General features: G+C 35.7%; 11 protein-coding genes across 11 annotated transcripts; 6 read left to right on the top strand and 5 right to left on the bottom strand.

Annotated features, from left to right (window-relative positions):
- Positions 1-121: 121 nt before the first annotated feature.
- On the top strand, positions 122-751 carry PPL_09057 (uncharacterized protein; the record flags this gene model as incomplete). The annotated part of the gene is made up of 3 exons (XM_020579856.1): positions 122-344; positions 487-522; positions 621-751. 3 exons carry the CDS (start codon positions 122-124, stop codon positions 749-751), a joined length of 390 nt encoding a protein of 129 aa, XP_020430531.1.
- A 200-nt stretch (positions 752-951) lies between these two features.
- Positions 952-5,153, top strand: PPL_09056 (uncharacterized protein; the record flags this gene model as incomplete). Its single annotated transcript, XM_020579855.1, has 3 exons — positions 952-1,005; positions 1,286-1,505; positions 1,711-5,153. 3 exons carry the CDS (start codon positions 952-954, stop codon positions 5,151-5,153), a joined length of 3,717 nt encoding a protein of 1,238 aa, XP_020430530.1.
- A 148-nt stretch (positions 5,154-5,301) lies between these two features.
- On the bottom strand, positions 5,302-6,171 carry dolpp1 (phosphatase PAP2 family protein; the record flags this gene model as incomplete). Its single annotated transcript, XM_020579854.1, has 3 exons — positions 5,302-5,548; positions 5,631-5,803; positions 5,824-6,171. 3 exons carry the CDS (start codon positions 6,169-6,171, stop codon positions 5,302-5,304), a joined length of 768 nt encoding a protein of 255 aa, XP_020430529.1.
- A 476-nt stretch (positions 6,172-6,647) lies between these two features.
- PPL_09054 (uncharacterized protein) lies at positions 6,648-7,983 on the bottom strand (the record flags this gene model as incomplete). Its single annotated transcript, XM_020579853.1, has 4 exons — positions 6,648-6,791; positions 7,086-7,150; positions 7,361-7,492; positions 7,566-7,983. The coding sequence occupies 4 exons, from the start codon at positions 7,981-7,983 to the stop codon at positions 6,648-6,650; spliced, it is 759 nt and encodes a 252-aa protein (XP_020430528.1).
- An 805-nt stretch (positions 7,984-8,788) lies between these two features.
- Positions 8,789-11,047, top strand: PPL_09053 (uncharacterized protein; the record flags this gene model as incomplete). Its single annotated transcript, XM_020579852.1, has 1 exon — positions 8,789-11,047. The coding sequence occupies one exon, from the start codon at positions 8,789-8,791 to the stop codon at positions 11,045-11,047; it is 2,259 nt and encodes a 752-aa protein (XP_020430527.1).
- Positions 11,048-11,106: 59 nt separating this feature from the next.
- PPL_09052 (pentatricopeptide repeat-containing protein) lies at positions 11,107-13,175 on the bottom strand (the record flags this gene model as incomplete). Its single annotated transcript, XM_020579851.1, has 3 exons — positions 11,107-11,619; positions 11,710-12,721; positions 12,820-13,175. 3 exons carry the CDS (start codon positions 13,173-13,175, stop codon positions 11,107-11,109), a joined length of 1,881 nt encoding a protein of 626 aa, XP_020430526.1.
- An 865-nt stretch (positions 13,176-14,040) lies between these two features.
- PPL_09051 (putative DREV methyltransferase) lies at positions 14,041-15,442 on the top strand (the record flags this gene model as incomplete). The annotated part of the gene is made up of 3 exons (XM_020579850.1): positions 14,041-14,816; positions 14,894-15,128; positions 15,236-15,442. 3 exons carry the CDS (start codon positions 14,041-14,043, stop codon positions 15,440-15,442), a joined length of 1,218 nt encoding a protein of 405 aa, XP_020430525.1.
- Positions 15,443-15,690: 248 nt separating this feature from the next.
- On the top strand, positions 15,691-18,052 carry PPL_09050 (tetratricopeptide repeat protein; the record flags this gene model as incomplete). The annotated part of the gene is made up of 6 exons (XM_020579849.1): positions 15,691-15,821; positions 15,939-16,053; positions 16,154-16,485; positions 16,585-16,884; positions 17,042-17,346; positions 17,532-18,052. 6 exons carry the CDS (start codon positions 15,691-15,693, stop codon positions 18,050-18,052), a joined length of 1,704 nt encoding a protein of 567 aa, XP_020430524.1.
- Positions 18,053-18,673: 621 nt separating this feature from the next.
- PPL_09049 (uncharacterized protein) lies at positions 18,674-18,838 on the bottom strand (the record flags this gene model as incomplete). Its single annotated transcript, XM_020579848.1, has 1 exon — positions 18,674-18,838. One exon carries the CDS (start codon positions 18,836-18,838, stop codon positions 18,674-18,676), a length of 165 nt encoding a protein of 54 aa, XP_020430523.1.
- A 482-nt stretch (positions 18,839-19,320) lies between these two features.
- Positions 19,321-21,978, top strand: PPL_09048 (DUF4539 domain-containing protein; the record flags this gene model as incomplete). The annotated part of the gene is made up of 3 exons (XM_020579847.1): positions 19,321-20,769; positions 20,855-21,053; positions 21,119-21,978. The coding sequence occupies 3 exons, from the start codon at positions 19,321-19,323 to the stop codon at positions 21,976-21,978; spliced, it is 2,508 nt and encodes an 835-aa protein (XP_020430522.1).
- Positions 21,979-22,054: 76 nt separating this feature from the next.
- PPL_09047 (non-structural maintenance of chromosomes element 4 family protein) lies at positions 22,055-23,198 on the bottom strand (the record flags this gene model as incomplete). The annotated part of the gene is made up of 3 exons (XM_020579846.1): positions 22,055-22,842; positions 22,964-23,044; positions 23,117-23,198. 3 exons carry the CDS (start codon positions 23,196-23,198, stop codon positions 22,055-22,057), a joined length of 951 nt encoding a protein of 316 aa, XP_020430521.1.
- Positions 23,199-23,803: the final 605 nt, after the last annotated feature.

Raw genomic sequence — 23,803 nt, 5'->3', positions numbered from 1 at the left:
ACAGCTGTTGAATAAGATTTCCAATATCGATGCTAAAACGCTACGTTACTACGAACAGTACCAGACACTGCTAAAGAAAGGACAGTTCAATGAGAATGTCCAGAAAGAGCTGGAGAAAGCAATGAAAGAAGCAAAGGAGACCAAAGAGGAACTCGAGATCACTCGTGTCAACTACGACCAACAAATGAAGATGCTTACCGAACAATATATCTCGCTCAACGAATCGCTGTCGCAACTCGACACAGAACTCATCAAAATCAAACAACACAAGATCCTCTGTGCCAAATGCAGAGCATGGAATCCATTGGAGAACGTATTCGCACCTGACAATCACCAATTACTTTGTTACAAAGGAAATCATCCACTTCAAACCATCACCAATTAAAATAATTATACATAAATTTAAACTAATAATATTTTGAGAAAAAGATTTAAAAATTGAGATATATATATTAATAATATTATATTTTATTTATTTCCATCCAGTTAATTCTTTCTTCTACTTCTACTACAGTACTTCTGGTGATTTCTCTTCTTCTAATCATTAACACCTTGATCACTTGCTACATCATTGTAAACCCAGTTAGAACTAACAATCAACACACTGTTTACAATTGTAGCAATTGAACAAGGTGTTAATGACTATTCGTGTAATCTTTTCATTCTTCACTCCACCTATAAACTTATTGTTGATGAATTAAAGTTGGATACATCGATATTATTAAGTAATCTTGCATTATTATCTGAATGAGTATATAATTATTAAATTAGTAAGTGATTGTAGATCCTCGTTGTTTTTCATATTTATAGCTACTTACCTGATTATGCAATGTTTACATTTTAACACACCATCTTTTCCTTTGTTGTTCTACTCCCTTCACATAACGTAAATGAGAAACTTACCCGATCTAGTCAAATAAAGCAATTCGCATTCCAAATCAACACTGAAAAATGTTAATGATGATTTTACGTTTTATAAATCGATTCGTTAGAATTGGTTGTAGAGTAGTACCAAAGAAAAGAGAACGCTCTTTGTGGATGGAAAAAGACAGAACAAAAATGGTTCTAAAAATTAAAGGGGAAATAAAAAATATTGTTGCATGCAGGTGTTTGATTGAACTCAATTAAATTTTTTAAAATTATTTAAGCAAGGACAAAATTTAAATTTATTTTATTTTTAATTTTCTTTTTGTTATTTTATTTATTTCAATGGTATGTATTATTATTATGTGTATGATACTGTAATTAATGACCTCTACTTATTGATATAATTACAATGTTTTAGTCAAACGAAGTTAATATAGATGTAAATTTAAATGCTATCAAAGCAAAAGCTGAAGATATTCGTAATCTACTGTTAACTACATCGACTTCGAATTGGGAAGATGCACTCGGTCATTTCATTGTGTTATCCGGTGAATATAGTGCTTTGATGCACGAGATATCAGAGTTACCAGGTTCTGTTGCTGCCGTTCCAAGTGTCATTGGTCCTGATCAAAATCAAAGTATGTTGTCGTAAATAAAAGGTTTAATGATAATAAGATAACTAATATTATTGAATTTTTAAAGTACCTAACTTGTTGAGAACAAAGTTATCACCAGAGTTGGAGGCAAAGAATCGTGATGCTATCGTTTCGTATCAACACAACTTGAATCTGGAGGAGAACACACCCACTCAGATGACGATGGCAATCAACAAGCAGATCAAAGATTTGAATGGTAGTTTGGTGGATATCGACAAGGAGTTTGAAGAGAAGATTAGAGACAGACAGAGATTCAAACTGGCGAAATCTACTTCCAATGTGCAGACAAATACTTTGCGTGATATCCTCTCTGCAACAATGCTTGGAAATGGTTTGAGAATACAGCAGCAACAGTTACCACCACAACCTATTGCTCAGCCAATCCAACAGCAGCAGCAGCAGCAACAACAGCAATCGACAATTCAACAACATAATGCACAACAAGCAACTGCAGCGAGTGCATCGTCATCTACACAGCAACAACAACAACCTGTTGAAAAGCAACAAGCAACAGCAGCAGCTCAACAACAACATGCAGCACAAACTGCACAGCAAGCAATGCATCATCAACCCTCACCACCTATGCTCCAACCATCTAATCTGCCACCAAACATTGCTGCTACGAATGCACAACAAGCACATGCACATCCACCTCTCCAACAACAGCAACAACCACAACTCGTACAGCAACCCGTTCCACAAATACATCAGCAACAGCAACAACAACCAAGTCCTATTTCACAACAACATCAGAAACATCCACAACAAATGCAACAACCACCAATCGTACATCAAATCACAACACCTACAACACCAACTGGTGTCGTACACAAGCAACCTCCTAACATACAACAGATGCAGACTTCACCACCCATTCAGCATGCTGTTCCATCGCCTCACCCATCCACTCCAACATCGATGCAAAAACAACAACAGCAACAGCAGCAGCAACAACAAGTTCCAGTTCAACCGATGCAAGTACAACAATCAACTATGCAGCAGCCACAACCCATGCATATTCAAAAACAAGCTGCACATATTCCAGTACATAATTCACCGATGCAACCATTGACTGCACAACAACATCAATCACCTATTCAACAACACTCGCCTGTCCACACGCCAACCACTGCAACACATTCACAGTTGAACACAGCCACTTCACCTGCACAGATGACACATCCACAACAGATCCAACAACAACAGCAACAACAACCAATCGTACATCAAATCGGCACACCTCAAGATCAACATGTTCAACAACACCATACTCCTCAGCAATTGCATCAACAACAGGTTCAAATACAAAACCAACCATCCGTTGCATCGCCCCTCCACGCCGTTGGAGTGCAGACACCAACACAACAGTTACAACCACCACAATTTAATCAACACCAAGCACAAATTTTACAACAACATCAAATGCTATTGCAACAGCAACAACAACAGGCAGCTCAACAGCAACATACTCCACAACAACCGGCACCTCACACACCTATCAATCCACTGACACCAACTCAACCAACAAGAATGGTCAATACACCAACTCAGATGACTATTCCTTCACCATCACCCTCACAAGCATTCACACCACAACAAGTCATGGCATCGACAAATCCTCAACAACTGGTTGGCAACGTGGCAGCACAACAAGCAATGGCACTTCAACAACAGGGTGGCATTGTAGGTGGTCAGCAGGCACAACATGCAGTTGGTCAGGTCACCGGAATGGCGGTCCAACAGCCACACCAGCCCATTGCCAACATTGGACAACAGGTTGGTGTCCAGCAACAGAATACACAACAACAGCTGTACGCACTACAGCAACAGCAACTATTTCAACAACAGCAAGCTGCTAAACAACAACAGCAGCAACAGCAGCAACAACAACAGCAACAACAGAATCGACCGACACCACCAACCATCAACAAGAACGTTGTAAGTTTTCTTCAGCAAACCGTTGGTAATCCACCACCGGCAATTCATAAAATGGCAGGTACACATCAAGATTTTACTTCTACTAATCCAACGCAACAACAAGTTGGAATTCTTCAACAGCAACAGTCTCAACCTAACAACCAGCAATCTCTAGGTATTCAACAACAAGCAGGTATCGCACAGCAGCAGCCGCAACAAACCGGAGGTGTCATTCCACAACAAGCCGGAATGGTACAGCAGCAGACCCAACAAGCAGCCAACCAGCAGGTCGGTGTCGTCCAACAAGCAGGTGGAGTTATTCCACAGCAAGCAGGAATGGTTCAGCAACCAAACCAACAAGCCAATATCGGTATGATGAATCCTCAGTACCAGTTGATGCTTCAACGACAGCAGCAAGCCGCTGCCGCTGCCGCTGCTCAACAACAACAGAACCAACAGACTCAACAACAACAACAAAATCAACAAGGACAACAGCCAACTCAACAAAACTTCACTGGATTGCAAGCTGGCGCTCAAATTCCGAATCAGTTCACCCCACAACAAGCTCAGCAAATGCAAGCATTGATGAAGCAACAACAACAGCAACAACAAGCACAACAGGTTCAGCAGGTACAACAGCAACAACAGAACACTGGTGTGCAACAACACCCAATGCAAGTACAATACCAGCAAGCAGGTCAACAAGGAGTCGGTGTCCAACAAATCAATCAAGCCACTCACAAAGTTGCACCGATGCAAGGAATACCAGGTCAGATGCAAGTCGGACAACAGGTTCCTGGACAACAACAAATTCCAGGCCAGCAAATTGGTCAACAAGTTCCTGGACAGATGGGAATGGCTGGACAATTCCAAAGACCAAATCCTCAATTTGCCGCTAACGCTGCAGCGATGCAACAAAAAGCCAACCCAATACAAATGGGACAACAAACATTGACTCCTCAACAACAGCATATTCTTCGGGCAAGACAACAAGCCGGTCAGTTACCTGGTCAAGTCCAGCAGATTCCCGGCCAAATTCAACAGCAGATTCCAGGTCAAGTTCAACAACAGATTCCAGGTCAAGTTCAACAGACTGTAAATATTCAACAATCTCCTCAGCAACAACTGCAACAACCACAACAACAACAGTACCAACAACAACAAGTTCAACAAAATCAACAAGCTCAACAAACTCAACAACAACAAACTCAACAACAACCTTACTATCAGGTTGGTGTGCAACAACCACAACAACAGACCCAACAACAACAACCACAAATGGCAAACCAACAACAACAACCTCAACAACAGAACTACTACCAACAACAACAGGCTCAACAGCAACCACAACAACAGACTCAACAACAACAACAACCACAACAAACTCAGCAAGCACAAATGGCAAACCAACAACAATATCAAGTTCAGTATCGTCCGAATGCAGTTCAACAACCAGGTCAACCGGTACAACAGCAATTGAATCAAATCCCACAACAAACACAACAAAGATTCATTCAACAACAGCAACAGCCAGGTCAACAGATCCCAATGCAATACCAACAAATGCAACAGCCACAGCAACAACAGCAACCACAACAAACTCAACAACAAATGCAGTATCAACAGTATTTACAACAGCAGCAACAGCAACAACAACAGCCACAGCAACAACAACCACAACAAGCTCAACAACAGTATTGGACTGGACAATAAAACAAAGATCATCAACAACAAATAAAATAAATCATTTTGTATATTTTCCAAACCTTTTTTTTGGTGTTACTACTAAACAATTTAAAACAACCTATTATTGTTATTATAATAATCTAATTTATTTCTATTTGGACCGTGACCTAATTAATTATTTTGTTTTCTTTGTCTTCTTTTGAGTCTCTCTCATGGCGTTGTTGTATTCAAACTCCATTAGATTCTCAATGGAGGAGGTATCTCTAAGATAAAAGTATCTTCCAATACTCGAATTGATGAGTAATGGGAAGATATGTGGTACAAAAATAAATTCTACAAGACAGAAGTAGATTGGTGCTAAAATCATTCCTACAATACTTCCAAAGATCACTTGTTTAGCTGTATGATAGTAAAGATGATATCTAATAAAGAGTTTAATGAAGAAGTGTTTAGTACAGTTTTTTATAATATTCTTATTATGTCTAGTTCATTATATTAATTTACCTTGAATATGCAACCATGATTGCCAAGAAATAGAGGAATATGATAATTACACTTCTAAGATATTGACAAATCTTAATACGTCTTCTAATCAAAAAGAGTGTCATAAGTGTAGCAAAGAAGAACATAAACTGTGAATGACTAGATGGCATACCATAACTTTGTTTTCTTAATTCCTCTTTTAAATTATTTATACATCATTAATATTAATATTATATTGTAAAAATAGATAAGATAGCATCTCGACATAATATCGATTTAAAGAGGTGTAAGGGTAATACATACTGAAAAAAGCAGGTCTATGTTCTTTGATTGATTTCTTTAAAACATAGTTTAATGATTCACTTAGTACTAGACCACCAAAAACAGCAGCAGTTCTAAGATCACGTCTAAATACAAAAAGAGTGATCGCACCGACGGCAATAATCAATGGTGTCAATGTGATGTAGGCATTCAACAAACCATATGGATCCTCTGCACTATAGTGTACAGTGGTAAGTTCAACAAATGTTAAACTAGTGTGAAGATCTGATACATCTGTCATTCTATATATTCTCTTTATTTAGATTGTTAATCTTTTAATTATAAATAAATTAATAACCAATAAATATATAAAAGGAAAGAAAAAAAAATTTTTTTTTTTGCAATTAACGATTGGTTGGTCTGATTGGGAATTTATTTGACTTTGACTCAATTCAATTGATTCCGATTGTTCCAAACTAAATGAGATTCGAATACTTTACTTATTTTTAATTTGATATAAATAAATTTGAAATTGTTTGGTTTTGTTTTGTTTTATTATTGATAATATTTTATCGAGCTATTTAAAACCATCCACTCCTTCTAAAGAAGATGGCTGAACCAACACCAAAGAAAAACATAACCAACATGAGTCCAATGAAGAAATAGTAATCATCGCCACCTGGGTAATGTCCAACCATGGCGGGTAGTCGGACATTCATACCAAAGACACCGGTGATCAACGAAAGTGGAATAAAGATGATGCTCACCGCAGTGAATTTACGCATGCTTCGGTTCACCAGGTTGGACGACTGCGATACCTCGAGCGACATTCTCGCCATGTAGATGTTGTTGATGTTGGCCAGCAGACGCTGCGAGAGTGTCAGTTTCTGGAGCATTCGATAGACGTGATCCTGAACGTTTCTCAGGTATCGGAACATGTTGGACGGCACCAGTTTCTCGTCCCGTAGCAGACCCGAGATGATTTCACTCTTGCCAAAGACACCGCTGTGCAGCGAGATCACACGACGACCCGCCATACCGATACGGGTGAATAGTTCGTTTTGCTTCAGTCCACTGAGCACCAGTAGCAGTTCATCGAGTGACTGCACCTCCAACATCAGCTTGTCGACCAAGTCAATGTAGATATCTGCGATACAATCGAGATAGGCATAGATGATCCAGGCGGCCGAAGGAAGCATTCCAGACGGTGAATACTTGATCATTCTCATCACCTGTGATGTACTGATCAGTGGTTTCTGGTGGATCGTAAATATCATATTCTTAAACAACAACAGGTTGAGACATCCCGACACCAAATTATTGGATCCATCTTCATAGTGAATCTCATTGACAACCACAAACAAATGATTTGAAAAGAATTCACATTTCTCTCTTGTTTCTAATATTACGATAATAATAATAATTTACAATAATTAGTAATTGAACTTTCTCATGGTTCAAAGTGTAAATTCTTAACACGTTTTACTTACCACGTTTATTGATATCACTGATTGTCAAGCTATGAACACCAAGCAATTCACATATCTCTGTTATTTCATCTTCATTCAATGATTGTAACTCTATCCAATAGTGAATGCTTGAGTTTTGGCAATCTTTCTTCTCTTTTATAAATTCTATTATTATCAAGTTAGTATTTATTGTTTTCTAAACCAATTCCATTTTATATGTATATACCAATGATTTCAGAGAATGACTTTAGAGCTGGATTGCTAACTGTGGAGGTCACAACAACATGCTTACCAAGTGATAGCATTATATCTTTCTCAATGGTTCTTTGTATTGTATCGCTACCAGTTGGCATTATAAGTGTACTGACATTCTGCTGTGGTTGTTGTGCTTGTTGTGAAGGTGAAGATAGAGATGAAGTTGAAGTTGAAGTCGTACACACATGCGAAGAGGAAACAGGTGGTGAATTCATACAACTATTAGTTATACTACTACTACTACAGTTATTATTTTTACTATTATTATTATCTAAAATAATTGTACTATTATTATTATTAATATCATTGTTATGATTTTGATTTTGATTATCGGATGATGTCGAGTTTGAAATGGATGTTCCCGATTGATTCAAAGGTTGTAATTCCATTGTTTTAATATTTTGTTGATGCTCAACCAAACTAAAGTGAATATTATTATTATGTATTCTATTTATAGAACTACTCTTCTATTCTTATCTTTTTTATTTATTTTTAAGAAATAGTTAGATAGATTTAGAGAAACATATCAATTAAATAAATAGATAGATTATATTTAAAAGTAGTAGTTGGTGGTAGTATCTATATATATATAATATTATTTATAAAATATTCAAGGCATTTGATCTAAAGTCCTGTCAGTTCTTCAGTCTGATTTTATTTATAATATAGAGAGAGAGTGAGGTGGTGCACACACAAGTAGTGGTCTGTTGATAAAATAAATAATAAAAGACTATAGCAAGAAAAAAAATATAACTTTTACACTTTGTTTAAAAAAACAACAATGCATTAAACATTCATGAAGGGGTTTTATTTTTTTTATTTTTCCACACACAAAAAAAACTGATTCAGATATTCCGATGCTTTGTTTATTTTTATAACTGATTTTTAATTGCAATCGAAAAGTTAACATTTGGAATAATCCGATGTTCCTTTTAACATCGTGATACCAACCAAATTGCCCAAATTATTTTGCTAAAAAAAAAAAAAGTTGTTTTAAATTGTAAATTTGTAAACAATTCAAAAATATCAGAACTTCATTGGAAATAATCAATTAGTGTATTATAAAAAGGTTACAAAAAAAAAAAACAAAAAAAACAACTTTATCTTTATTTTATTTTTTTTATTTTTTATTTTTTTATTTAGTATAATGTAATATTTAAGTTTATTTGTTATCTATATATAGTTAAATTAATAATGAATGATATAGATAGATTGTTTTTCAGTTTAATCAGAAATAAATATTTGAAAAGTTTGATTGTTAAACATGTTCATAGTGTACACTCAAAGTTTAGATGTATTTGGAAATCAAGAGAACTTCAGTATATAGATTGTCTAGTTGAGAGTAAGCTCATTGAGAGAATAGAGTGTATCAATGGACATTGGTCATTCGATGCTATAGAGTATTGGACGGTCAGATCTCTAGAATATATTGTATCGAATCCACTACGTTACGAAACATTAATATATCAACTGGTGGAGAATGATAAGAAGAGCAGTGGTGGTGGATTTCAATTGCCTATAACAAGTTCTGTTATTTGTAAAGCGATCGAGTCTGCAGTCGGTGTCGATTTCTCATTGGTTAAATACCTGATGAATAACTATAGATATTCAGTGTCTGCCAGTTGTTACTGTAGTGCTGCTGCGCGTGGACGTCTAGATATCATTTGGCATATGCTCTCAAACTATCCGAATGTTAGAATCGGTCGACTTCCACCAGTGGAAGCGGCAGCCGCCAATCAGCTGGAAACTCTCATATTCTTTTATCGCTATCATCAGAGATTGCTAAATGAAAGTGATGTTCACTACTATGACAATGCTTTTAAAGTGGAGCTAAACGGTGATGTCGACAAGAACAACCGCGTCAAATCTATGTTTGATAATAAGGTGATATTCACATATGCTGTGTTGGATAGAGCGGTTGGCGCCGGTGCAGTGGAGTGTGTACAGTATATTCTGGAGAATCGAATCGATGGATTTACACGTCAGGCAATCGACGGTGCTTGTCAAGCGGAGCTGTTTAGCGATCGTCATTTCGAGGCGATCCGGATTGCTAGAAAGACGCTGCATGCTGACTGCTCGGAAAGTGCGGTATCTGGAGTTATTAAGCATGGACGTCTCGATGTTTTGAAGTATCTACACTCACAAAAGTTGCTAAACAAACCGTCAAACAGCGAGGAGAACAATATTGTGACGTCGACCGCTGCTAGATACGCGAGTCTAGAGATGATACGCTTCCTTTTCGATACTGCAAAGTATATACCTGGAAAATCAATGAGTAGTGAAGTTTGTAAGAATGGTCGACTCGATGTGCTCCAATATATGCTTGAGAATAAAAAGCGATTTCAAGTGCATGTTGAGACAACTATGCCTTACATGCTGATGAGTGCAATCAGCGCTGGACAACTCGCGATCGTTCAACTTTTGCTATCGATACGTTGGGTGACCAAACAAATACGGAGTGAGGGAAGTGGTAAGATTCTTGCTAGTGCAGCTGTGGATAGTTGCGGTTTAGAAACATTGGAGTATCTGCTTAACGAACATAAATGGATGTTCCCAAAGACGTTGGAGCGATTAAATAATCTGCAATTAAGTCCTGCTATTCTCTTGGCGAAAGTAAAGTTGCTAACAGCTCACAACATAAAGTTTAATGTGGGCGGTTTCAACGATTTGTTGGCAGAGCATTCCCTGGAGATTTTCAAGTTCTTCGAGCAACAATATCAACCGTTGCCAAACAGTGAGAACTATTCTTTACGAGCTGCAAGTAAAGGACGTTTGGATATATTGAAATACTTGGTTGGCAAAGGCTATGATGTCCATCGATATGTGTTGAGAGTCTCCAACTTTGAGACTGCCAAATACTTGGTGGAGGAGTTAAACATTCGAGCTGAGCTCTACATCATTGAAGTTATTGTGGATTTGAAAGATATCGATATGATAGTATATCTGGACAAACGATTCCCGGGTTTGTCTGTTTTGCCATGTACCATTTCATTGTATGCGGCAAAAGGAAGACTGGAAATACTAGAGTATCTATTGGGGCGATACATTCCACCCAATGAAAAGCCAATCGACTTGGAAATATCAATGGCAAGAAATAGAGGTATACTTACACTGCTACTAAGTAAACGATACTGTCATCTATTCAAACCTTCTGAAAGCCTAATCCATGAAATAATTTTCGAAGATTTGGTAGATTCATTAATGATTCTTTTGGATGTATACAACAATAGTAATAATAGTAATTATAATAACAGTGAAGAGCAGTCACCAATCATATTCTCTGGACATACTCTTTTAGCATCGAAATCACTTGAAGTCCTACTCATTCAACTAAAATATATAAAACTAACTAAACGGTTACACTCTGAACTAATGACACTTGCGCTAAGCAAAAGTAGATTCAGTATATGGGATTATCTATCGAATTTACCAACCAATGATTTAGAACCATAGTAATAATGTAATAACTTTATAAACAATAAAATAGTAATACTATTTATCTATCTATCTATCTATCTATTTATTTTTTGTTTATTTTGTCCAGCAGCTTTTCTACTCTCTTCTCTTTCGTGTTTTAATTGTTCGTGTTCATAATACTTTTTGAGGAGTAATGAGTCACGAGATTTGATTTGATCGTCGGTGTAATCAATCTTGATATCGAATGCCTGGCTGAATTTCTCGAGGGCAGCAGTCTTTTCGGCGACGTCGTATTTCTTAAAGTAATCGATGGCCGCCATCGAGTGTTCCGAGTCCAAGTTGATCTTCAAGAGATTCGCTTGATTCCTCCAGTACTCTTCGAGCTCCGGTTGGTCGTAGATCTTGTGATATGCCCAGAACGCCGACACGATGAATGTGTTTGGTTTCATAGCGCACTGCTCGAAACGCTGCTTGTTCAACTGGATCGCGTTCTTGTAGTCGTTGTCATAGAGGTAGTGTTGTATCAACTGGCCGATGACCTTACCCTTTTGAATCTCGAAGCGCTTATCGTCCAGCACATTCCAAATCACTTCACGAGTGGGTGGACACTGCAATTGATAGTAGTTGTTTTCCTTCTTCTCTTTTTGTTGTTCGTGCGCGTCGATCAGCGGCTGCATGTCGGTGGTGAACCAATTTACATAGCCATCGATTTTCGCTAGATAGATGATAACGTTGGTGATGTCATAGATATTTGGTAAGTTACAGAGTATACGTGCTGCTTTCGCCATTCCCTTGTAGTAATTGACCTTTCTGTAGTGCTCCATGATCATGAAGAGCATGGTGTTTGAGGGTGCCGTTATGTTTGCAAAGTAACTGTCGATCCAAGTCTGGGTGTGAGGTTTATGTCCAGCCTTTGAGTAGTGGTGAATAAATATAGCATAGGTGTACTCGTTCGGTGCAATACTGTTCTCTTGCATGCGGGCAAACAGCGTGGTGACTTTCTCAACTTTTCCCGCCTCCATGTACGCGCTCATCAGCCTATTGTATCCGTGGACATTGGCGAGCGAGCTCTCCCAGGAATCCAGTAGATCCTGTGCGTCTCGCTCGATCAAATAGTTGAAAACCAGCGATATCTCATCGCATCCAAACATCTTTGGAATGGTGCTACGATACTGGTCGACCAGTGAGACGGCCAACTCTTTCGAACTCTTACTGAAACACATCGGGATGATACGCTTCATCACCCAGGCGTAGTGATCGAGTGCCTCTGGTTTCAATTTCTTCATGAAATCGACAGCTTTCTCTACCACGCCTTTATCCAAGTAGTAACGAATACACAGATCGACTGTGTGGTTGGAGAATGCAAGCTGCGACTTCTTCAAGTAGCTAATAATAGTGTCGGCATTGTCCAATTGTTTTGCATCCAAAAAGTATTCGAATATCATGTTGTACGACTTGATGTTTGGCTTCACTTTGAAATGATCGCTCTCCAGTTTTGTCCAGATGGTGAGCAGCATGTCCGATGCTACTCCGGACTCGTTGACTTGGCCACCTTTCGCCAGACGTCCAACGGCCACAACACTCTTGAAAAACTCCATGAATCTGTTGATCGCAAATATATTGTCATTGAGAAATCCTACTTTCTCCAACGCATGAAACAACTCAATAGATACCAATGCTTTATTATTTGATTTCAAAAAGAAATCGATCCTATTTGTGTAATGAAATGGAAACAATACAGTTAGTTAGTTTTCTCAATCAGAATTATGATTCATTTCCAAAACAATTTGTTTCTGTCTAAAACATACAATTCATTCAATTCTTTTTTATCTTTTGTTGGTGAATTCAAGTAGAATCCCAATATATAATCGACTAGTTTGTTATTGTTGATCAACGATTTGAAGTCGATCGATGAAAATTTGATGGAATCTATTGTCATTCCCTTTTGCTCAGAGAATGATGGTCTTTGAAGTTTATTATTACTACTATTACTAAAACTATTGATTTTTGGTTTTACATTTGAAGTGGTGGTGGATGTATTGAAACATCTATTATTACTAGTAATTTGTTGTTGTGTTATATATGATGATGATGTAAGTTGAGGTTGTTGTTTTACCAACAAAAATCTATTAAAACCATTTCTATGTATATAATTTAACAACATCTTTTTAATTTTAATTTATGAAAATGAAATGAAATGATCATAGATATCTATCAAAATTTACTAAAAACTAAAAATAAAAAAAAAAACGTCAAATGAAAAAACCTGATCACTCGATGATATTAATAATTAATTAATTGAATATTGAATTATTAATTAATATTTGAATATAAATATATATATAGTCAGAAAGATCATCATCATCATCTCATCAACAATAAAATAAAATTTTCAACGATAGTTTTATAAGCTTATAAAACTCCTATAGAGACAGTTAATAAATACAATTGTATCAGAAATTAAACTATATTAATATCACCATTTTGAAATTTATTGATCTTGAGTCGATAATACATTAAGAAAGGTATGGAAATTGTATTATTGTTGTTGATTTCAAGAAATATTTTTATTTATAAGTTTTTTTGTCAGAGAGATAAATCTTTAATGATTACTTTTAGAGTTAATTTCAAATCAGTTTTGTCTTACTCCTAACCAAAGTTGACGCCTGTCAATCAGTTAACAAACTGATAGGAAAAAGATTGTAAAGAAACATATGATGATCTTTCTGACTATATAATATTAATATATATCAATATTCAATAAATTATACTTTTAACAAAAATTAAATTGGTTTAGTCAAATTAAAATTTATTAAATTTATTTCTTTTCTTTTTAATTCCATATTTAATAAATAAATCAATTGATTATTATTTACGAAGTTTCTCTCAAGTCTCCACTCCACTCTCTTTTTGACACTCTGACAACCACTTCGTTCTGACCAAATAGGGAGATCTGACTAAACAAATAAAAGTGAGATTTGAAATTTCTAAAATTTTGTTTGTCGTTTTTCAACAAGAAAGAAAAAAAAATGAAATTATCTTTTTTGTTTTCAATCATTCTTTGTATTATTTTTTCAAACTTTTTATGGTGGAGTTTTTATAATAATAACAATAACAATAGCAGTGATAACAACATAATAATCGATAATAGTAGTAGTATTAGTTTTAGTGATAATAAATTATTATACATTGTAGAGAATACAGTTTATTTATTGGATAGAATGAGATCACTAAGGAATTTGGCGATGGAGTTGATGAAGGAGGACAATCGAGCGAGTTCACCTGCACTGTTCAATAAGCTAAAGAGAGAGTACTCGAAATACTATCATATAAAACACCCAGAGAACTTTAAATATGACCATGCATCACGATTCGTACAGACCAGCTTTGACCAAGAGACCTGCCAGTTCATCATAAAGACACCTCGTTGGAATGCAGTGACTAGCGGTCTAAACTGGCTGATGATGTGGTACTACACGAAAACAGACTCAATGGGTTACATCGGAATGGGTAACATGTTCATACTTTCAACCGATCAATATAGATTGTTATTCAGACAACCTTCATCAACATCTTCACCATTGTTGACATCAAACACTGAGAATAACAACAATGATAATAACAATGATGGTGGTGGTGGTGGTGGTGATAGTAGTATAAAATCATTGGTTAGATATTCAAGTTTGTTGGATGTTGGATCGGGTTGTGGTGCAACCACTCAGCAATTACAACCGATGTTCAAAGAGGTGGTTGCTACTGAAGCATCGAGTGGAATGATATATAGTTTAAAGAAAAAAGGAATAACGTAAGATAAGATAACGATAAGATATAGATCTGTTGTTATGATTTGTTTATTAATGTGGTTATTTATAATAATGATAGAGCAATTTATTGTACAGATTTAGAAGGTTGTAAAGAATTAGAAGATAGAAGAAACAGCTTCGATGTTGTGTCTTGTTTGAATGTTTTGGATAGATGTGAGAGACCGATCACTCTGCTGCAACAAATGAAACAGTTTATTAAACCGGGTGGTAGACTTTTGTTGGCCGTTGTCTATCCTTTCAAGCCTTATGTAGAATTTGGTGGAAATAATAATAAACCATTCGAGAAATTAAATGTAAGTGAAAAGTAACTTTAGAGTTAAGTCTTAAATCTTATTGTGTGTTTAGATCAAAAATATATTAACCATCTTTTTAATTATTATATTACAATAATTATCTATAGATAAATAACAATTCAATTGAAGAATATATAAGCTCAATGATAAGCAATGTATTTGAACCAATAGGATTTAAAACGGAATCGTTCACAAAGGCACCATATATATCGGAGGGTGATAAGTATTACGATAACTATGTTTTGGTTGATACTCTTTTTGTTTTATCTGTAATGCCAGAGAATGAACAATCGAATTCTACAATCAACCAATGATAACTAGTTGATTGATCATATATTATGCTATAAGAATAAACATTATATTATAAATAAAACATAAAAACAAAAGGTTAACAATTAAATTAATTGGTTGGTTGTTTTCCTTGCTTTATACAAATCTGACGAGCGTGTGTTCAAAAAAAAAATTAAAAAATCTGACATCTTTTGGAATGATTACTTTCTTAACTTAAAAATTAAAAAACTATTAATTATTAAATATTTGTAATAAAATATTAAGATAAAAGATGTCGACAACAGCATCAATTAGAAATAAGAAATTGATTGCTATTGAAGCTGATATCGAGAAAGCAAGATCCGATAAGGATTTCGCTTCTTTATTATCATTGTTAAAGAAGTACTCAAAGATTACATCATCGTATGTGTTTTTTATCATGTCATTTCATATCTTCTTTGACTTGATATCATTTCTTATACTTATTATTACATATGTTAATTAATTAATACTTTTATATATATTCATTTGATCAAATAGAAATAATGAAATTCTAGAATGTTTAGTGAATGCAGAGAGATATATAGCCGATGAGAACTATCATGACGCTCAAATAATGCTTGATAGAGCATCATTACTTAAACCAGATGACCAAGTATGTATTGCAATACTGTTGCTGTTGTTGTTGTTGTTATTTAGAGTTTTTTACTTAAGTACAAGTATATTGACAATTTGTATGTTTATTTTATTTGTAGGAAGTTATTGCATATCTAGGTTATGTTGATTACAATAGAAATGATACAAAGAAAGCATTGGAGGATCTATCGAGATTGGTCAATCCATATACGAATACAAACAACGAGATGATATTGAACTACAGAAAGATTAATATATTGCTACAGGCATTCAATATCAAGGGTAAATGTCAAGAGAGTCAAGGACAAAGTGAACAAGCACTGCAATCCTACGAGAATGTCATCGATATTGCTTTTCGTTACTTCAAATCGTTCCGAGCGATCGATGTTTACACCAGACCATTCGTGATAGATGCATTCATTCACTCTGCAATGATACATCGTTATTTCGGGTAAAGTGTTATCACACTTTGATTGGATATCAATCATCTATACAAACAAACTAGCTAGTTAACTAACTAAACAAAACTAAAATATCATAATCAATTTAGTAATATTGGTGAAGCAGTTAAAATACTTAGAAATTGTTTATCGAGTCAAATTATATTGACTGCATCGAGCTATAGATATGCATTGTTGACATTGGGAGAGTTGCTACTGAGGAATACAACAGATAGATCTTATATACCGGTGCTGGATGCTGCCGGTGAACAACAAATCAGACCGGGTCACTTTTTCATTCCTGCTGACCAGGTTGAGGAGTCACTCCTAACGCTTCTACACGTTGAACAACTACAACATTCACAATTACAACAGAATCCACAATCATCTATTATAACCGATCAAGATATGTTAATATACGACGATCTCTGTCAGGGTTACTGTAGAAAAGCACAATATTATCCAATTGTAGAAGTAGGTAGATTACAAACTAAATACTTTTTTTTGATTAAAACATAATGTTAACTAACTAACGTTAATCGCGATTGTTTTTAAGAATTATGAAAGATCATTGACATCTAAATTCACAGAGGTACATAGATGGACACAATTGGCACTCTCGCTCTACTGTGCCGGTAAATATAAGAGATCGCTGTTTATTATTGAAGAGTGTTTGGCTTTGACACCAAACAATATCGATTTGATATTGTTGGGTTCAAAGATTTGTATTAATCAGTTGAACCAGTTCTCTAAGGGTATTATGTTGGCGAAACAGGCGATCGGTCATCTCGACTCGACTGTTGGCGATAGTGTGCAGCTGGCTAATGCATATCTGCTGATCGGTGTTGCCTACGAGAGAAGAGCACTCGAGTGCAAGTCGTCACACGAGAAGCAGAGCAACCAGATTCTCGCAAAGGACAACCTGTTGTTGGCATACCGCTTCGACGCGTCCAACTACAAGATCTCCTATCATCTCGCACTGGTCTATGCTTATATCCGTGAGGTTTCGCTCGGTCTAAAGTACATACAGGAGTCGCTATCGATCAACCCTGACGAGCCGTCCAGCTGGAATCTGCTCTCGCTGCTGCTCTCCTCGAACAAGGCATACGAGCTCGCGTACCGCGTCTGCAAGCACGCGCTCTCTCTGTCGCCGACCAACATCGAGCTGCTCCTCACCAAAGCGAAGCTAGAGATTGCGTTGGACGACGGTTCTCAAGCTCTGATAACCTACAAGTCGGCGATGTCACACCTCTCCAACCACACACTGACATCGGTCGACGACTGGGACGAGACAGAGTCGGTGCCGCGCAACCGTCACCAGTCGGGCGGACCGTCCTCCATCGTGTCGTTCGATATTCGCTCGGCGACAACCGCCGACCAAAAGTCGTCGCATCGCTCAGAGATTATGTCGTCGGACGGTGTCGGCGACGATCCTCTCAACTCGCCGGGTTCGCGCGAAATCCTCAAGGTGCGCGCCACCACCTCCAACCAATCAAACTCGATCGATCGCGAAACAAACCGTCGCGTTCAACTCTGGCTAGCAATAGCAGAGGCATTCATTCAACAACGGATGTTTGAGGATGCAGCGGCGTGTCTTACCCAGGCCGATACCATTAGCGGCTCCAACCCCGACGTCTACTACCAACAGGGATACCTCCTGGAGATGCAAGACTTGCGTAACGATGCGCTCGCCAACTATCACAAAGCACTTACCATCGATCCCTCACATACCAACAGCGCTATCCGTATCGCTGTCAACCACTTCTCGGCAGGCGACGACCTCTTGCTCGCCGAGAACAATCTCACCACCATCTTGAGATCATACGACCCAACATCGCACTACGCCTGGTTCCAACTCGGTATCGTCCTAAAAGCCAAAGGTGACATAGAAAGAGCATCGGAATGTTTCAAAATTGCCATAGAACTAGATAAGACATCACCATTAATACCATACGAAACAATATCTAGACATATTTAAAAAGAAAGTAAAAACAAACACCTTACATTAAAAAATTAAATAGTTTTTATCAATTAATAATAATAATAATATCATAATAATACATATAATAAACACTAAAAACATTCTAATTCCTTGTTATAATAAATAATTAAACAAACAAACAAAACTGCACATTTTTTTAGTTAAATATATTATTATTATTATTATTTTATTATTTTATTATCTATTATTTCTGTTCTTTATTTTGCACCACCAGCTAATAATGCAATTACACTTGGTTGTCTCATAGATTTGTAAGCATGGAACAACATGAATGGGACCCAACCATAGTAAAATATTTTCTTTCCTGTCTCTACGAATCTACCAGTCTTAACAACCAATCTATCCCAAAAATTTTCTTTCATTTCTTTATCTATATGTGTTTATCTATATATATATTGTATTGAACAACAATAAGCATATTAATACTTGAATGAATGTTTAAACATTCTTTTTGTTTAAAAGTTCTTAAGTAAACTACTGATTACTTTACATTTTAATTTTAAAAATTTAACAAAAAAAAGGGAAAAAACAAACAAATCTGATCAATTTAATAATAAGTTGATAAATCTGTATGGTGAAGTGAAAGATGATTGGCAATGAATCAATATGTAATTTAAAGTTTAATTGAATAATGCACGAATCATGAATAGCGATGTAATTACGCACCGAAAATTTCAAAAAACAAATTTTTAACGTTACATGTTTTTCCTGTAAATTTGTGTATGCCATTAATTAATTATAGGATTTACATGATATCTCTTTTTTTATTTTTATTCTATTAAAGAAAGCATCAGATATTTAAAACTTCTGGTAGTAGTAGTGGATCAAAGTACTTTGATATATAATGTTTGATGATGACGAGGATTTAGATGGTTTAGATTTTGGTGATTCTCAATCTGTTTTCAATTCGACCGCTACAAAACAATCTCAACAACAACAACAACCCCAACAACAGATTTATATTCAGAAATCACAAGTTACTCTTAACAACAACAATAATAACAATAGTAATAGTAGCAATATAAATAATGTAAAGAGTTCTTCAAACTTGAACTTGGTACCTCCACCAAATTCAGTGTCTAAACTCACACCCAACAGCAAACCAATAACAACACTTACAAAGCCAGTCAGTACTATTGCTTCTAGTGCAACAATTATTAAACCAATTATCAATAATAGTAATAACAATAACAACAACAACAATAATAGTATTAGTAATAGTCAACAACTGCAACAACCACTAACCATAAACAAGCCAGTAGCTAAACCACTTCCAATCCAACAACAACAACCACAACAACCAAAGAAGCCATTATTTGAAATTCCTTCACAAACACAATCATCTCAATATACAAGTGATCTCATTAAGAAAACAGATATAAAAGATTTATTATTGAATCATAGGAATATTAATAATCAGCCAATTACTACTACTAATACTAGTAGTAGTAATAATAATGTACAGAATAAACAACAACAGCAGCAACAACCAGTAAAATCAATAACACCACCTAAACAACCACAAACATTATATCATGATAATGACCAAGCACAACCACATCTCCAAACACCTGTAAAGCGAATGAAGAATGATTTACAAAATCCAGTACATATTCAACAACAACAACAACAACAGCAACAACAAGATATATCATTACCAATAACACCATCAAGGAAATTCCCTGGCCCAGCTGGATCATTACCACCTTTGTTACCAGGACAAAAGATACCGAATCATTCAATCAAACCACAACAACAACAACCACAGGATAATAATAATAATAATAATAGTGAGGATGGCAATCAAAAGAGTAAAACAGTATCAGTATTTCTCAAGGCTAATCTTCAGGATATTTTCAATTACGATTTGTTCCCGGTGGACTATTGTCAAGGTCCGTGGGTTCTAATGTTAAAACAACGTGGACTTCCCCCGTTTGGCAGTGCAAACGACAATCCTCTACTCTTAAAATATAACATTGATTATGTGCTGCGCGAAGGCTATCAGAAGAAAGTACCTCTACTGGTGGTCATGATAAAGTCGCTCGTTGCAACAGAGTCAAACTTTGAAACGGTGATAAGCGATCCCTACGGAGAGATGAAAGGCACCATCCAGAAGAAGATAGTACTCGAGCACTATCCGGAACTCTCAAACGGTTGGATTCTCGTACTGAAAAAGACATCGATATTCAACCCGACACCGACATCGCACTACGTCAACATTGTACTGCCAAACATTGAATATGTATTCTCACCGAACGATCTAGGTATTCAAGAAGCAAACGATGAATTCGATGTAAGTAGCTATTAACTTCATATATTGTTCCATCTTCTTTTTATTAATATATAACAACTTGTTGTTTTATCTATCTAATTATTAGCAATTGGCTAATAACAGTTTGGAACCATACGATCCTAAATCAATATATCAAGCGATACCAATTAGAACACCCGAACAAATTGAAAAAGAACTGTTGGAAAAGAAGTTGGCCAAGAAATTACATGCGGAATCACTGAATCCCACTATACAACCGCCACCACCTCCAAAGAAATCAGCAGCAGCAAAGAATAAACCAAAAGGTAAAAAAAGAAATAGGATTAATAGAATCAATATTACGAATACTAATATAATCTCATGTGTATAGCTAAAGGAAAGCAGCCAACAACAACATCATCATCATCATCAGCAGCAGCAGATACGACAACTAAAAAACCAGCAATAACAAAACAAGTAACAACAACAACTACAATAACAACAACAACAAAAGATAAATCTAAAAACTCTAATAATATTAGAGATGAACATAATGATAATGATGAATATGAAATGATAAACTTAACACCTCCACAACATTCACCAAGAGATATAGACATTCCAACAAAAAAAGACGATTCTACTACTAAATCAACGATGATCGTTCAACCTAAACAACAAGTTCAACCTATTTTATCTCTGCAAAGCAGTCAAGGTATCAGTAAACCATCAAATCCGATTACACCTCTTAAGCCTTTGATACCTTTACAACCAAAAGTGTTACCAATACCAATTTCGAATTCTCAACAACAACACTCGCAATCATCAAGTCAACAATCAGTAACACCTAAATTAATATTAAAAACACCCACGCCCATCATCGCCAAAACCTTGCCAAAGCCAGCAATCGTCGAACCTGTCAAACCAACACCACCACCACTTCCAACACCACCTGCTATTAAAACACATCAACCATTACGCCCACCATCCAGTTATTTTGCAACTGACAACAACAACAATACCAACAACAGTACCAACACCAACAGAAATGAAATAGATGATCTTGACTTTGATTTTGGTGATACTGGAGATGAACAACCTCAACAACAACAACAAAACAACATAAATAATCTCCACAATAACAATAACAACTCTAATTTCACATTACCATCAAAATCTAGTATACCAAGTTTTCAAAGAAAGCTGACCCCTATAAATTCTCTTCATACAACAATGAGCAATGCGAAATAAATAATAAAACTATTAATAGGTATCTGGATGTTCCGAGAACTGGTACTGTACAAAATAACAATATTTAATTAAATCTTTATGTTTTTTGTTTTTTCTTTTGTCTGTCATCTTGAGTGTTGGCATGAGGTTCAGCATCTTTTTGTTTGCGCATCGCTTCTTTTGCCAGTTCTTCTAAATCGAAATCCGGTTGTTGAGTTGAAATCTTCTTCCATTCCATCCAAGTCTCGTAGTCCATCTTAACGATGGAGTGTCGTTGTTTCGCTTTGCCAGTGGTATAGTCCGCTTCGTCGGGTGGCTGTGACACCTGGATATTGATTATGCCATCTTCGTCCGATGCCAACTTGGCTTGTCCGTCTTTCAAGAGGAACGAAAAGTAAAAGATATTCTCGACGGTACGCGAGAATGACTTTTGATCGGTGAGGGTATCGATTTCATCGATCTTCTTTTTGTTCTCTATGTAGGATTTCATTGCCTGTACACGACCACTGGTCGATTCTGCTACCATCTTTGTGGAATCGTCGATCTTCTCTGCGGTTTCGAGCTTTCCAACATCATCTTTTTGTCTTCTAACCGGTGCCTTTCTTGTCTTCTCGACGATCTCTATATTCATCGGGCCGTACATAAAGTCAAACACCGGTACATCATTAAACTTTGAACTGACTTGTTCACCAAACTTATTCCAACCGTCTTCCGTAACTTCATTATCTTCACCGAGTTGCACCAACGAGTTTCTCAATCTAGTAATGAAATTGACAGTGTCAAACGAACTTGGTGCGACTTTGAACCTCTGTGCTTGTTCATAACCAAGTTGTGATGTTAAACTGAGTAACTCTGAATCTAAAGCTGCTTCTCTAGGTTGTTGTACTTTAAATTATTAATAGATAGATAGAATAGAAAAGAAATCATGTTATTAAACTATTATTATTTTGGCGCCAAAATATATGATGTATCGGGGATGGATGAACTTTAAAGTTTATTTATTTACCTTTTGAATATAATACATCTACTTTCTTTAAGACATCTAAAAGACCTTGACTGTCAGGTTGAATAAGATCTTGTTTCTTTGCTGTGCAATAGGTTAATGAATGATAGGATTAATAAAAAAAAAAGTTCAAAATGATGATGGTTTACAACATACCTTGTGTCTCTTGAATAAGAGTTCTGTATTCTCTTCTGATAGTTCTTCTCTCGTTTTGTGATTGTTTCTGTGGAGTTGTCATGATGATTGTATGTTTATAGGTTTCATTCAATTTATTAATACTACACTTAATTAAAAATCAAGAAAAAACGAAAAAGGAAAAAGGAATTTTTTAAAAATTTTATTTTTTTTAACGGTTTTTAGATCCAATGACAACTTTAAATAAGTCTTTTCTCAAAGTATTGAGATCAATGGATATGATATCTGATTATTAGATTTCATATCTAAGAATAAATAAAAACCAATTTATAACAACAACACCACTCAATACTAAACAACAACATTGACATTAACAAAATCGATACTCATCGCAATAATCTAATGTAGACATAGACAAAAATAATAAAATTATGAATAAATATTCTTATTCCTGAATTAATGTTGGGAAAAAAACATGATGGTGTGATATGATATGATATTGAAATTTTTTGCATAAACTTCACAAACATTTAAAAATAAAAAATAAATTTAAACAATATCTTGATAACAATTGTGTGGGCAAGATATTTGTATTTTTGGTACCTTCAAACAAAAATAATTTAAAAAACTCTAAATTTCTCGGTGATTTACTGCAAAACAAAATTCCAATTGAACGCGACATTAAGAGGATGAAATTTAGCTCAAAGA

The sequence above is a fragment of the Heterostelium album genome (assembly GCF_000004825.1).
Source record: "Heterostelium album PN500 unplaced genomic scaffold PPL_scaffold9, whole genome shotgun sequence".
NCBI classification, from domain to species: Eukaryota; Evosea; class Eumycetozoa; order Acytosteliales; family Acytosteliaceae; genus Heterostelium; species Heterostelium album.
Note: the sequence above shows the minus strand (reverse complement) of the source record. Positions and strands in the feature narration are given on the sequence as shown.